Source organism: Homalodisca vitripennis, chromosome 1, assembly GCF_021130785.1.
Source record: "Homalodisca vitripennis isolate AUS2020 chromosome 1, UT_GWSS_2.1, whole genome shotgun sequence".
Classification (NCBI taxonomy): Eukaryota; Metazoa; Arthropoda; class Insecta; order Hemiptera; family Cicadellidae; genus Homalodisca; species Homalodisca vitripennis.
Genome location: NC_060207.1, coordinates 83,802,501 through 83,816,972, shown reverse-complemented (window position 1 = coordinate 83,816,972; position 14,472 = coordinate 83,802,501). Strand labels below are relative to the sequence as shown.

Genomic DNA, 14,472 nt, shown 5'->3' with positions numbered 1-14,472 from the left:
TTTACTAATGATATTCATAGCTTTTGTCACTTGCTGTCACTACTTAAACATACTAAAATGTTGTTCCTTAAAGAGCTGATTCAAGTTGAGGTTTCAAAAATACTAGCCAAACAAGACGAGTAGGATATATGGTGCTAGAGTGTAAGTTGTTCTTTGCCAAAAACATTACGCCAGGCAAAGCATTAAGAACTGGAAGAATATCCTTTTGATGGATCCATGAATGATGGTTCCATAAAATCAAAACTTTTTTAATCATTACAGTTAGGTTTCTCAGAATGTTAATCTAGTAAATTTGTTTAACTGTGTGTAAACTCATGCATTATTCCAATGGTTTGAAAGGTTTTTTAGAGCATTCCAAACTTTTCAAAGTTAATGTCTTTTTTCATAGAATGTGGTTTACGTTTGTAGTTGTATCTTCATAACCATTTTTCAAATCACATAACCACTCAAAAACCAGTGTATGGGATTTAAAAACCAATCACAATGCTATTGTTCCAACATTAAAAAGCACTTAAAAATTCTTTCTGTAATTAATTTTACATTAACAATGTTTTTATGAGTCAGTACTAAACATTGTTCCAACACAATGTACAAAATTAAACAATTTCAGCTACTAGAGGGGAGAGGCAATACCAGACAAGGGGAGATTAAACACGAATAGAATGTGGAGAAGGACAATACCTGACAATTCCACTCTCAGCCCTATCCAATGTAGAAATGCTGTTTTATTTATTTTCTAGCCACACCTTGTACATGCAGTTAAATAAACGAAAATGCTTTAGTAGACAAGCATTCTCAGTGTAACACTGCTTATTGATTTAGCAAATCGTACCCGACACTGCAGCTCTAATGCCTCGTGCTCACGTCGCAACTCCTCTGCGGATGTGATGTCGTAGCCCACCTCCTGCTGAGCATTGAGCAACACCTCCCCTGGCCCCAGGATCCACTCTGTCACCCGCTGCACCCCATCCTCCAGCGCATGTACTTCCTGCCAACAATAAAAAAAACTCAGCATTTGTCTACATATATGGATGTAGAAGTAAAGTTCCAGGACAGGTCCCAAACTTCATTAAGGAGGGGGCAATCCTGACAGTTTTCAGGGAGTCTGGAGGATATGAAATACTCCAAGTATAAAGAGGGGTTTGAAGGTCTCTTTTTTATTGTTTAGAAATAATCATGAACAAAAATAGTTTCAAGAAAGATGGCGGAAATAGATTATTACAAAACAGCCAACCAGCGGCGTCAATGAAATCATATTTGGTCAAATAGATGGTGAGTGGTTAAGGCGGCTGATCATGATAAAGCTCCTCCCCATCTCTCATCTGCAGATGTGAATTACCGGTTCTTTGGTTTAACATAGATGGCTCTCTAGTCTCATCCAGAATTTAATTGAGTTAGCAATTTTTCGAAACAGTGTGAACCAGATAACTTAGATGATAGCCAAGACATGGGCTGTGTTAGCCTAAGAATTAACAATCTTACAAATGAAACTAATCAATTAAACTAAATAAATATCTTCAGGTTTTTGCTGAGATTTAATCTGGAATGGAATTTTTTTATTTTAAATTGACATAACATTAACTTATTTTTGTTATTGAATAAATCTGAAAAGACCTTGAACTCTGAATGTGATCAAAATACACAACCCAAGTTCAAGAATGTAACTTGGCACATGTTTCTGTCTGCTCATTTTAGGACAGCCTGTTATTGCTGAGGTTGTTGCCAGGCTGGAGCTATTCCCTTTACCCTCCTCATTGATTCTACAATTAACACTCCCTTGTTTACACACAGAGATGTTTGTTCAGATGATGTTTATTGTGTTTCTAATTGTATTTAAAGCTGTTCCAAGCACTGAGGACCACCCACTGGTGATGGCTGTGTACTTACCAGATTTCTCAAAAATATGGGTAGATGATTAAATTAAATAAAGGATAAGTTTTATTTTGGTTTTCAATATGGTACGAAACATTGCTAATCACATGGAGCAAAAGTGTCTTTTGGAACTTAATTGTATTTCCAAACTCGGCTTTGCTTCACTTGGATAATACAATTGCACATAAAAAATAACCACTTGTGCTCATAATGATGAAAACTACAATATAGTTCTTGTCTTTACTACATGACACAAACATTGCCATGTGATTTTGTTAACTTGGCAAAATCTGTATAAAACAAACCAGTTCAACCACTACATTAACTATCATAAAAAGCATTGCTATTATTTTAAAGTGATTCACATATCAATGAGGAAGACAAAATAATTAAAACTTAATACATTAATAGTTTAGAACCTAACAAATGTCATGGTATACATAGATGGTCAAATGACTGTACTATAATAAAATATTATAATACGACTTTTCAAAAATGTTTGATTTTGGCATTTTATGTATTTATTGTGATCTTAAAATTGTTGATGCAACAGCACTCAAGAGATTAAAGACTAAGATATTTGAGATTTAAAATTATCGTGTCTCATAATCTAATTCTAACAACTAGATAAGAAAACAAAATAAGACAAGATAACTAATGAGGGAACATTAACAAAAACTATAAAAATTAATACAAAAAATGTAAAATATTATGGAGAATCTATTGTACCTTAGCATCAATAATATTTTTCTGCACGTTGAACCACGCATCCTGTACAAGCTCCAGCTTCCCTTCAATAATCTCCCGGAGACGGCTCACTCGCTCCTCCGTGTCCTCCATGTCCTGGGGCACTGCTCCCATCCCCCCTCCTTTATACTCTCCCTCCAGTCTCTGTCTTAGACCCTCCCCTTCTCTGAGTACTTTTGCAGCCATCTCCCTGGTCTGGGTGTAGAGGTCAGCACTGTCGTAGAGTGTCTCCTCTGCAGCACTCAGTCCCACCCCCTCCCCTGCTCCACCCCCACTCAGCCTCTGCCGCAGTCGTTCCAGCTCTGATGTTACCCGTTCTGCCCCTTTGGCAAACTCCTCAAAGTGCTGCAACATTTTATCCTGAGTCAAATCTGATTTGAAGTTCAAAGGAATGCATGTAAGTAATGATTTCTCATATATATGTCTTACAATATATTTTATATTCAGAGTCTGTACAATCCAAGAAAGAAAATGTTTTATATTGTTGGAAACAGGTAAAAACCTTTATTGGTAGTAATTAACTATTACTCATTTTAGTGTTCATCCATTTTTTTACATGACTGTGACTTATGCCAATGGATTTTTGAGACTACGTGGCATATTTTTGGCCCTCATAACACGTTATGAAATGATATGATACGCCCTGAAGCATCAGATTTTGTAAATTACAAGAAGTACCATCTCTCTCTAATGAAAATGGTTTTACCTCAAGTTTCAAGCTCAATGTGATACTGACCACTCTATTCTGTATCCAGCTGTCATGGTTGTAATTCCAGGTACCTCCAAGCTCCTCCGGCAGTTGGGATACATCTACATACTTGCTTAATCTTGATATTGGGATGTACACAGGCTGAAAAATGTTTAAACAATATGAGTTTGTTTATTCATATTACTAAAATACAATTTTGGCCATTTATTCAAAATTTGTAGACAACATTATTCATAATTTTCTACTTTATTTTCTTCAATATTTTAATTATAATTCTAGCAGGATTTAAAAATTATACATGTGAGCAAAAGATTAAATTTTTAAAATTCAAAGTTTGAACCTCAAACCAAAGGAAAATGTTACCAACGTTACATTGCTTACGGAGAAAAAAATATCTTTGAAATCCTTCAGTTCAAAATTAAGTTTTACTTTATCAACAAAAGTGTATGCGGTAATAATATGTTGTAGTAATGTCCTTTATTGCAGTTGAATAAAAAACACACATAGTTCACAGCTTAAGCCTAAGCAAAAAAGATAAAGGCTATGCTTGAATTCAGTTTCAGAATTGAATAATAAAGATGGAATAACATTAAAAAATGTATTGATACATTTTATTTTAAATAAATTTTTATATGACAGTATTAAATTTTAGAAGTACATAAAAGTTTAAAGCTATGATTAAAAAGCTGTGGTTAAATTTGGATTTTCAAAGTTCTAAATTGTGGCACACTCCCTCTCACCCCGCTATCCATATCATGTCTGGCATATCAAGGTCACTTGTGCCATATCGGTATATAGAGTCCTGTGCCAGATCAGGTAGGCTGGAATGAAATGCACATACTGGCTCTAGATAACCGAACAATGGAGTCAAGGTAAACTGCGTGTGGAGCTTGTGGAGCTGTGGCTATGTCAGTGCCACTGTCTCTACCGTGGTGAACCAGCAGCACACTGTTTGTCTTGGTTTAAATTCTTTTAATCAATATTAATTCTACAGAAAGTAAAATAATAAGAGTAGTTTACATTAAAAGTTAAGTTAGATCTCTTTTAATTAATTAGATTAACTTGTAGATTAATAACATAAATTAAAATACCTTGGTTTAAAAAATTGCTTTACGGACAGAATTAAAACTCTATAGATTGATTATATTATAGTTATCTTAATAAATTTATAATATGTTACATTTAATAAATCATAAGCCTTTTAATTTGTAAATAATAAAATTATAATATATGTTGACTAAAATTGTCTCTTACTTAATGTAAATATAAATTCTAATTACTTTTTTTCATGCTTATTTAGTGAATGTAATTTATTTTCATTATCTAAGCCATACAAAATTATTATAGTTGTTTAATATCTATAATTTATCCTCACAACATTTTCAAAATTTGATCTCGAACAACTCAAATTATATTTGTATTCTATAAATAATATATACAGTGATGTGATGTTTAACTAATTATCAAGAAGACCTCAAGATAGAAGTCTGTGGACTAAAGACATTGTTGAGTGTTCTCTAATACAAGTTTCCTTCATAAACTTCCTCTTCATATTGTTAAAAGTAGAATATGTTTGCATTTGGAAATGGGTGTTAGTTACTTATTATAAAACTAAGAGAATTGTAGAACTGATTGCCATTGCATATTTGTTATTAAAAACTTAGAAGAAATAATAATTGATGTCAGGTATTACTATCATTGGTCTTATTAACTCTACATTTTACACTCTTTTTATCATAATATTCATGAATGGTACACTTGTTTCATCCTGTAAAGAGCTCAAGAGGATTCAATTCTGGCTGCTTTGCATCTGCCAGTACCACCATTGGATGTCCAGGGCACACTACTAACTCAATATTTTCTAAGTAATGAAGTAAATCAAAGGTTCCCAAAGTGTGAGCCATATGCCATAGGCTTCTGTAGCTCTAAAATGTTTGGAAACTGTAAATTGATAACTGAATCCAAGGAATAAACTATGTCTAGTTTACGTGGATAGTTTGTTACAGTGGGTGGAACTCTCCTAGTGTTAAAGGTTTTTGTAAGATTAAACTTGAGTCCCCTGCCTGCCTTGACAGATAGAGGCTATCACTGAGAAAGTGGCATGACTGGATAGTGCTCACCATCCCTCCTCATGACGGCTGTATCAAAAAGAGGGAAAAAATCGTCAACCAAAAGTTGTCTAACATTAAATATGTACCTCTCCATCCTTATGTACACGAGCACAGTTGTCCACCCGCTGTTTGTCCCAGAAGGCATCAGGTCTTAGCACCAGGAGTGTGGCCAGAGAAGAGCCGAGAGCAACGGAAACCTGCCTGGTACACGGCCGAACCAGACGCCAACTTGACCTCTGGGCATCCACCACCACTGTCACCCCTTGCTGCCTGGTGTCAGCACTAGAGACAATCACAAACAACTTTATTGAAATGTCAAGTTAGGCCCTTAAATTTCTCTATATCGTTTCATTTCAAAAATTAACAAACATACTTGCTTTAAATAGCTAAATTTAAATATAATTTTATTTCTTTAATATTTGAAAAAGTAAATAAAAATAAAATAGTAAAGTAAGTCAGCTTAAAAATCCATTATCAATAATTTAATTAAATATGCATAATTTCCATTCATAGACCAGTCACATTCACTTTCATTTGATTTGCATTTCAATGCCCCCAAGTGCCACACCCAAGGCTGTCCTTTGCTGTAACTCCAGAATCTGTTGCATTAAGCTCGGATTCAATTTAATTATTTTAATTTTAAAATTTTCGAATAATGAATTACATTAACTTCAACTTGGTAATTTTTATAATACAGTATTAATTTTTATCTTTGAAAGTTTTAATACATTAATTAATATTATTTTAGTTTACAAATTTTAATTGGAAAATGTGAAACATTTATTGTTTAGTTAAAATTTTGAATAGTTTAACAAAAGAGTAGAAAAATATTTCTCAATTTATTTACGATTTTGGATTAATGCTAAAAATATTTGCTGTCAATTAAATTGTGAGGAAAAAGGTGCAAACAAGCTAAATTACAATATGCACAGCCCTAATGTTTTTGTTGCATTGATATTCATACATGGATACTCATACTCATTCAATACACAACTTACCGGTAAAATGCCAGAAATAACAATAGTTTACATACCTAAATATAGAATTGAAATACTTAAGCACTTCATCCAGATGATCTTTGCTCCAGGAGCAGTTCTCCACGGGTGCTTGAACGATGATGAGGGGATGTTTCTCTTTGTCTCGACCTCCAGGCAACACCGCCACCCGGGACTCCAGGGCGTCCAAGATGGCCACTGCCTCCATCTTACTACAACTGACAAAAGTCTTTTTGTGAAGTATTCCATTTACTGGATCTTTTAGAATTTATTGGATTGATATCTTAAGTAGCTAACAAAACAAGACTATTTAGTACCATATTACTACAATTGACAACAGTCTTTCTGTTAAGTATTCCATTTACTGGATCTTTCAGGATTTATTGGATTGATATCTTAAATAGCTAACAAAACAAGACTATTTAGTACCATATTATACAACTGACAACAGTCTTTCTGTTAAGTATTCCCTTACAGGATCTTCCAGGATTTATTGGATTGATATCTTAAGTAGCTAACAAAACAAGGGTTGAATGCATGTGACTATGTATTTATATATAATATTTAAATAATTCCTAAGCATTTTTAGCTAGAAAACGATTGATTGTACTACAAAGTAACACTAGTATTCCATTATGAACATAGTTTTTTTTTAATTTGTTATGTATACGTTATGTTATGTTATGTATATGTTTTATTACTGTATTTGCCTTCAACATTAATGTAAATACGATGTTAATGAACCACGACAATGTTTACTCAAGATATTATATTGTTAGAATATTGACCCATATTGAATGAATATCCACAAAGAATATAAACAACGTTCCTCACTTTATATCTAAAGAGATTCTCTTTGTTAACGCAACAGGAGTCAAACTGCTGAAAATATCAGGTTCAGTACCATCACTGCAACGTTTGTTGTCTCTTGGGATTGACGGTAATATTTTGAACGGACCGTAATTTCACCGACCGGCTGAGGCAAGTCGATGGTCTAACTGCCCAAGCCGTTAATGCAGATGAGCTAGGCAGGACGGGACGAGTAGGCAAGGAGCAGGTCTGCGAGAGGAGAGGTGAGGTGAGTGACCTGGATACTGCAGTCAAGTCAGCCTCCACAGTCTGCATGTGAAGGTCATCCGAACATCTGATCGGACTCAGCTGGCAGTTGGAGTTGGTCGCCTTCGCATTGCACCAATTATTTCGTCCGTCATGACCTCTGCATGACGTTCACAAACATAACTTTTCTGTGGTTGAATTGCATTTTTTTCATAAACATTTTGGACCTTTCCGTGAGCTTTATGAATGACATGATCAGTTTGGATCTACGTTTACTGTTGTCAATCAACCTAATGAGAAATGAAGGATATACTCAATAGAGAGAAAAAATATTAATATCTATATGGGACGGTGGTTATTGAAGAAGTATGCCAAAATTAAGAAGTCATGTCTTCGAGAATCCTGATGTAATTTTATATTTTTGAACAACCAGAGTATCCATCATCACCTCAGAAGCAGAATGTCCAGAAATGAGTGAGGACAGCGAATCAGAGTAGGTTGCATCAAATTTACAGGTGTACATGTTCTAAGATCGAGGTTGAAGAAACGAGCGAGTGCAGAGATACAAGGTCGGCCAACGAAGGGATTAGTACCGTATAGACTAGTTTCCCTTAGTTTGCGATGTTTATTTTTTGCAGAGATACTCCGACATCTGCGCAGGCGCAGACCTCATTATCACACGACGTTGCAACTTGCAATCAGTGTGCGGCCGACCGCAGCATTGGCTTCGTGTAACAGCTCTGAGCGAATGATTGAATTCTCGAGACTATCTATTTTTAATTCTCTAATTATTACTTTTGTGCACTTTTGACCAGAAAATGTTTACATTTTGAAAAGAAAGCAATATTACATTTTAAAGAAGACTATCTATTAAAAACTCATTATTTTAAGTTTTTATGAAACATCACTTTTTACTACTAGTTATATAATTTTAAAACTAAGCCGTATTTAAACAAACACTCAAGGTCCATGATAACAATGTTTAAATAAAAACTATTAGTTTCTTTTGTTTTTTAGTCGCAGAGTTGAGCGAAAAGCCTCATTTTAGGTACCGTTGTCAGGAGTTCTGTAAAATGTACATGATTTTATAACTGAAACATTATAATTTTAAAATATGAGGCTTTTGTTAAATAACTAGGATTAATGTTTAGAAAAGTAAAAGTATTTTTATTTGTATTAAACAAACATAACAACTCGCTAAATTCCGTGACAAAATTAGGGAGAAATTTGTTTATTGTTTAATATTGATCTTGTGAAACAAAACTCAAAATGGCTACTAGTAATATCAACTCACTCAAATCATACTCGATTTGGCTGAGCGTTAGCGAAGCCTATCAATCGTGTGGATAGAAAAATTTAATTTCTGTCTATCTGTCTGTATGTCCGCATGATATCTCGAAAACAAATTCTCTTTTATACTTGAAATGTTGTTGATACTTTTTTTATACATTAGCAATATTGAGTTCGATGAGGGTTATGTCAGTCCATGGGATTTGGTTAAGCGTTAGCAAATATTTTTACATTAGTCTTATGGGCCCATGAGTACAAGCATACGCGATTTTGAAATGTAACATATAAAATAAGAGATTCGAATAATATGTGACATATTACTAAATATCCCAACACATATAACATTATTTTATAGTGACTGATATGTATAATTTTATTTAAGCCGTATCAGCCTATGTAACAAAGTGAGAAATTACCGCCCTGTGGGAGTGGGAAATGTGTATTATATACATACCTCGCACATTAAGTAGAATGTTAAACAAGTATGATCAGACCAAAAACTAATAGTTATACGTGCAAAATACCATTAACATTTTATTTTGTCCCATATTTTATTTGTTCAGGGTAAAAGCTTTTGGTCCATTCCTTACTCCTCCACCCACCGATTTTTTACGTCAAGTCCCATCCATTATGTTTACTACAGTACCATTAGTCGATAGGTGGAAATAAGAATGTTATGAACCAGACTGTACAAAATTGTAGAAAGAAAGAACTGGCCTGGCCTGTCCAAAACCAAGACAGGATCTGATAATTGTTAGTCCTCGGTCGTCTATCAGATAATATTCGGTGGGAACGAAAATATCTTCCTGCGTTCATCTCACAAGTTACGGCAATATGAATGTTTCTGGATAGGACATGCTGTATTATCACAGGATAACAGTGGCAGGATATATACTGTACTCTTGGAACATGAACTCATGACAAATTTACAACTACTTCAAACTTTGCAGGTCTAATATATCACTTCACGTCTGGATTTTCAAAGGCGCGGCTCTGAGCATGGGCAAATAGAGGAAATTATATGGCCACAAACTTTAATTTTTGATTACGAGTATAAAGTTATTTATTTTAACACGATTTCTATTGATAGATATTATTCTGAAAGTTTTATATCGAGTTCTAATTTTATATTTTAGGTAAAACTTAAAAGTAGGTCTCCTCTGTGCCGCGTTGACGTATCCGATCTAGAAAAAGATAGTGCACGGGAAACTTTTCGTGGACATGTAACTGCGTGCGTTGATCTGCCAACGTCTTGTCATAAACTGACATATTACAAGCTGAAAATATTGTTACGATAGTTATTTTTATAATACCTCATAGAATTAAAGTGTGTTTGCATATAACGTACATTGACCAAGGGGGGTTTATGAGGTAGGTACCGAAACATACAAGTTTACAAAGTTAATGGGACATAAAAGTTTGTGAATTAAGACAGTAATGCGGAGTCACAATATGGTTTTAAGAAGTTCATCTCGCATGAACCAATAATAACGAAAGGGCCCATTCCTGTTCCCCTTCCCTTGTATTTCCGCCATCTTGTTTTAGCCGGCCGTCACGATTACCATTGGCTACCCCCTCTGGTCAGTCGTAAATGGTTAGTAGACGAGTGAAGACATATTGTGACCTGTATTCCGTAGTTTAGTTTAATGATTGGTGTTTTGTATAGTTTTTTTATTAAGTGCATGTCTTTAGTGTTAGTGAAGTTGACATACAACATGTAGGTTGTGATTCCTGACTCAGGCGTGCCACAACGCTTTAGTAAGATTTGTTTATTTTAACCTAGTTTGTAATTATGTATTAGGTTAGTTCTTTACCTGAAGAAGAGATCAGATTGCAGATCTCGAAACGTAGTGTTACTGTTTTCTTGTTTCACTTAACGATGGCAAATGTCCGGAAAAATCCTGTTTCCTTCACAAGACAGTAACATCTGAGAAACCAGCATCATTTATGGACAATAATAAAAAGCAGGATAATTGTGCGTTATGTAGGTTGCATATCCCTTCTATTTGACGTTTTCAGATAAAGAGATTGGAAACAATGCAAGGTAACACTGTGGCTCAAGGGCTCGAGGTAGTTTATTATTGTGCCGCCACTGTCACCTCTATTATAAATAAACCAGTTCCTGAAAAGCTGTTATATTTGAAAAGACTTAACTTGTTATCTATATAATATGACAGAATTGAATTTGTAAGATACAATGTTTGTTTTGTTAACGCATACGCACATTAACATGGAAATTTTTTGTATTTGCAGGAATTGTATCGAAATCCGCATTGTGGATCAATTCTATTATAATTATTGCAAACATTTTCTTTTTTTGTATTTTTGTCCCAATATCAGCATTATGGAAAAATTATATCACTTTTACTTCGATTTGTGATATTTTAAATATTTTTGCAGTTCCAAAAGTATGCATATGCATCGCAGAACTATTATGTCATGATTAGTGCTTGTATTTTTAGTTCCCACTCTCGCCTATAACTAGCCAATCCTCTCACTGACTAATGGTACCGGGGACTTGTGCAACTCTAAAAAGTCATGTGACCAAAAGAGCCCAAGCTTGCTCACTTCAAAAAGTGAGACCCTAATAAGAAGAAACGGAGTGAAAGGAAATGTCTAACATTCACAGTCCACATGTCATTTTTACAACCGGTTAAACCTCTCCAAAGCTATTGTCACGAATCTAAACTGTTAATGTTTGCTTTGTCAGTAGATATAGTTATCGGATCACCATGTAGTAACGTACGTAAGGACTTCTACTCTAACAAGCTTAGGACATTCTCCGACCATCCACGAAAGGAGTTTTCTTTGCACAATCTCGATTGCTGTATCTGTGGAATTATTTGTCATTCCAAACAACTGTGGTACACTCGAACTTCGGAAAAATAGGCTATCTGTATAGAGCATCATAGAGAATTGGATAATCCATATTACCAGACCCAAGTTTCTCCTAGATGGAACTACACTGATCAATGCTCATGTGTTCAGGGAAGAATAACTTGAAATTTAAAAGAACACCAAGATATTACACGATGTGTTTTATCTCAGTCGTACTGTCTCTAAACTCTAAACAGAAGGATTCGTTCTGCGAATACATAATTGGCTGAGCGTTAGCAAAGATTATTACTCGAGGAGCTTGAAAATCTTATTTCATTTTTGTCTGTCTGTTTATTTGTCTCCCGTAAAATATCTCGAAATCGAACTGACCTATGGGCTTGAAAATGTACGTAAAGCTTTAATTCTATGTGAGGAAAACTCGGTTTGATTATGGCGCATGTCACTCCATGAGATTTGGCTTAGAGTTAGCGAACATGTTTACATTGGTCTTGTAGATAACCACAAAGGCAACGAAAAATAGCAAAATATAAAATTGGTAAACGAACTCAGTACACTCATAAGAGAATTTTACATTTAACATATTGAGCTGTATAAATCAAAAGTGAGCACATGCCCCTGCTTTTGTTTTTTAAATATATGTTTTTTAAATCATAAGATGACTAAAAAAAGAGCAAACTCTCAATGAAAATGTCTGGAGTACACGCTGATTTTAGGAGCTAATACTTCTATACGAAAAAATACCAAACATTACTGATAAAGAGTACTTGCTCACAAAGGGTAGATTTTGCTAGATAGTATACTTTTATAACATTTGGCACAAATATCAACACTATTCCATCATAGGACGTTTTAAAAGGGTAGATTAAACAAACAAGCAAAAGACTAAAAATCTCTGTATAGATTTTTTGAATAAAACTTATCATTGATAAGTGAGCATTTCCTAGGAATAACTATACTGAAAATATGTGGAGCTTTAACATCAAAACAAAAGTTGCAAGTATTTTTGCGGCATAAGGCCGATGCTGGTTATCAGTCAGGCATTGCTTAAGAAATAAACATTCACCAAAAATGTGTTTGTAAAATAGTAAAACACTTAATTCAGTTTTTCAAATCGAAAAGGTGATGTATGAATAAAATTGGCATATGGATATATGATTCAGTTTGAGATAACTATTGTTATTCGTTAATGTTGAGTTCATCGAAGGGATCTAAAATAAAGTTCGAAATATTGAAAACATATACTATAATCATTTTGATTTATCACCAACAAGGTAAATAATGAAAACTATGTCATGGTAATTGAGCATGAGAGGACGGGAAACAATTATAGCCCGGGAGCGAGAACTAATTTACATGGTTTTAATAACACGACCTAGTTTGACTTGTAACTGACAGAGGAAAAGCTCAATATTATGGTGTTTGGAAGTGTGTCACTTCATGCAGTAAAACATATATATATATATATATATATATATATATATATATATATATATATATATATATTTAACTAGATATATAATTAACAATGTATTCCTTGTACAATGTAAAAATCATGTTTGTAAGGTCAAACGTTTCTGTGTTGTAATGTTTTGGTGCCTGTCCCGGTGGAAGAGTGGACCCGGTCTCAACCGGGGCAGGTAAAATAAAAAAAATTGGTGTCAAAATTGGTCTCTCTCTCTCTCTCTCTCTCTCTCTCTCTCTCTCTCTCTCTCTCTCTCTCTCTCTCTCTCTCTCTCTCTCTCTCTCTCTCTCTCTCTCTCTCTCTCCCTCTCTCTCTCTCTCTCTCTCTCTCTCTCTCTCTCTCTCTCTCCTCTCTCTCTCTCCTCTCTCTCCTCTCTCTCTCTCTCTCTCCTCTTCTCTCTCTCTCCTCTCTCTCTCTCTCTCTCTCTCTCTCTCGCTGCACGGATGGTTCAGATTAATATGTGCAGTTTCCATTTGAAAGTGTCCAGTTTGAAACTAGCGAATCCAGTAAGAAAAACTAAATTATACGCGTGGTTTAAAATGAGAATTTGCATAGTTCTCTATAACAATAAAAGTCAGCAATTAAAATGTGAGCAAACACTTAAACAGCAACAACAGGCATGACCTTCTTACACGGAACTAGAAAGTGAAAAGTTGAGTGAAAGCAGATAGTGTCCAATCATGGGCCGGACCAAAGTGAGCAGCTTATAGCTCATATTAGACTCTGGTGTAGAGTAACAGTAAGGTAGAAAGGTATTTGGGTTAAGTATGGTGACAGCAGGCAGCGGGTGTGAGGGAGAGAAGGGGGAAGGCAGGCAAGTAGGCCAGAAGGTCACCTCCAGCTGGCGAAGATCACAGATACAGCCTCCAGCTGACTGAAAAATATAACCTCTACATCTGCTAGACTTCCGCTAATGGATGAAGTAAGGCACGCTTTGCTTGAAACGGCTGTAGCAAAAGTGGTTAGCTTAAACTTGGAACTATTTTTGTTAGCGTGTTGTCAAACCTTGCTGGTGTTTTTTCATAATAGTGAATGCAACGAACTTAAATAAAAATGGATAACGTATGTTGAAGTATCTTTCAAATGAAGGTAAAATGTTTTTCTTTCGAATACAGATATAAATTTATTCCAAGACCCACCACATTATTTTCCAAACAAGGATTTTTAAATTCAACTGTAACATCTGCGCCCACGTGAGCCTTAGTTCCGTGAGTTTCTAGATGTCCTTGGTGCAGTTTTATGTCACATCAAGCTTTATAGTGTTGGCATTCAAGGAATAAGACGGATACAAGAGAAACAAATTCTCTTTTGAAATAATCATATTAATTGGATCCAGAGCATGAGGGCGGACAGAACAAGGCTTAAAAGGGGATCGGCATCTCCTTAAATAAA

At 34.8% G+C, this 14,472-nt stretch overlaps 1 protein-coding gene across 1 annotated transcript in view; it reads right to left on the bottom strand.

Annotated features, from left to right (window-relative positions):
• LOC124368266 (titin-like) overlaps window positions 1-14,472 on the bottom strand; it is a 246,264-nt gene that overhangs the window by 211,883 nt on the left and 19,909 nt on the right. The window contains exons 2-6 of the mRNA XM_046825567.1: window positions 6,473-6,652; window positions 5,526-5,721; window positions 3,356-3,469; window positions 2,602-2,964; window positions 833-988 (exon numbers count right to left, since the gene is read on the bottom strand). Coding sequence (XP_046681523.1) covers window positions 833-988; window positions 2,602-2,964; window positions 3,356-3,469; window positions 5,526-5,721; window positions 6,473-6,642 — 999 coding nt within the window. The 5' untranslated portion in view covers window positions 6,643-6,652. The remainder of the gene's footprint in view (window positions 1-832; window positions 989-2,601; window positions 2,965-3,355; window positions 3,470-5,525; window positions 5,722-6,472; window positions 6,653-14,472) is intronic.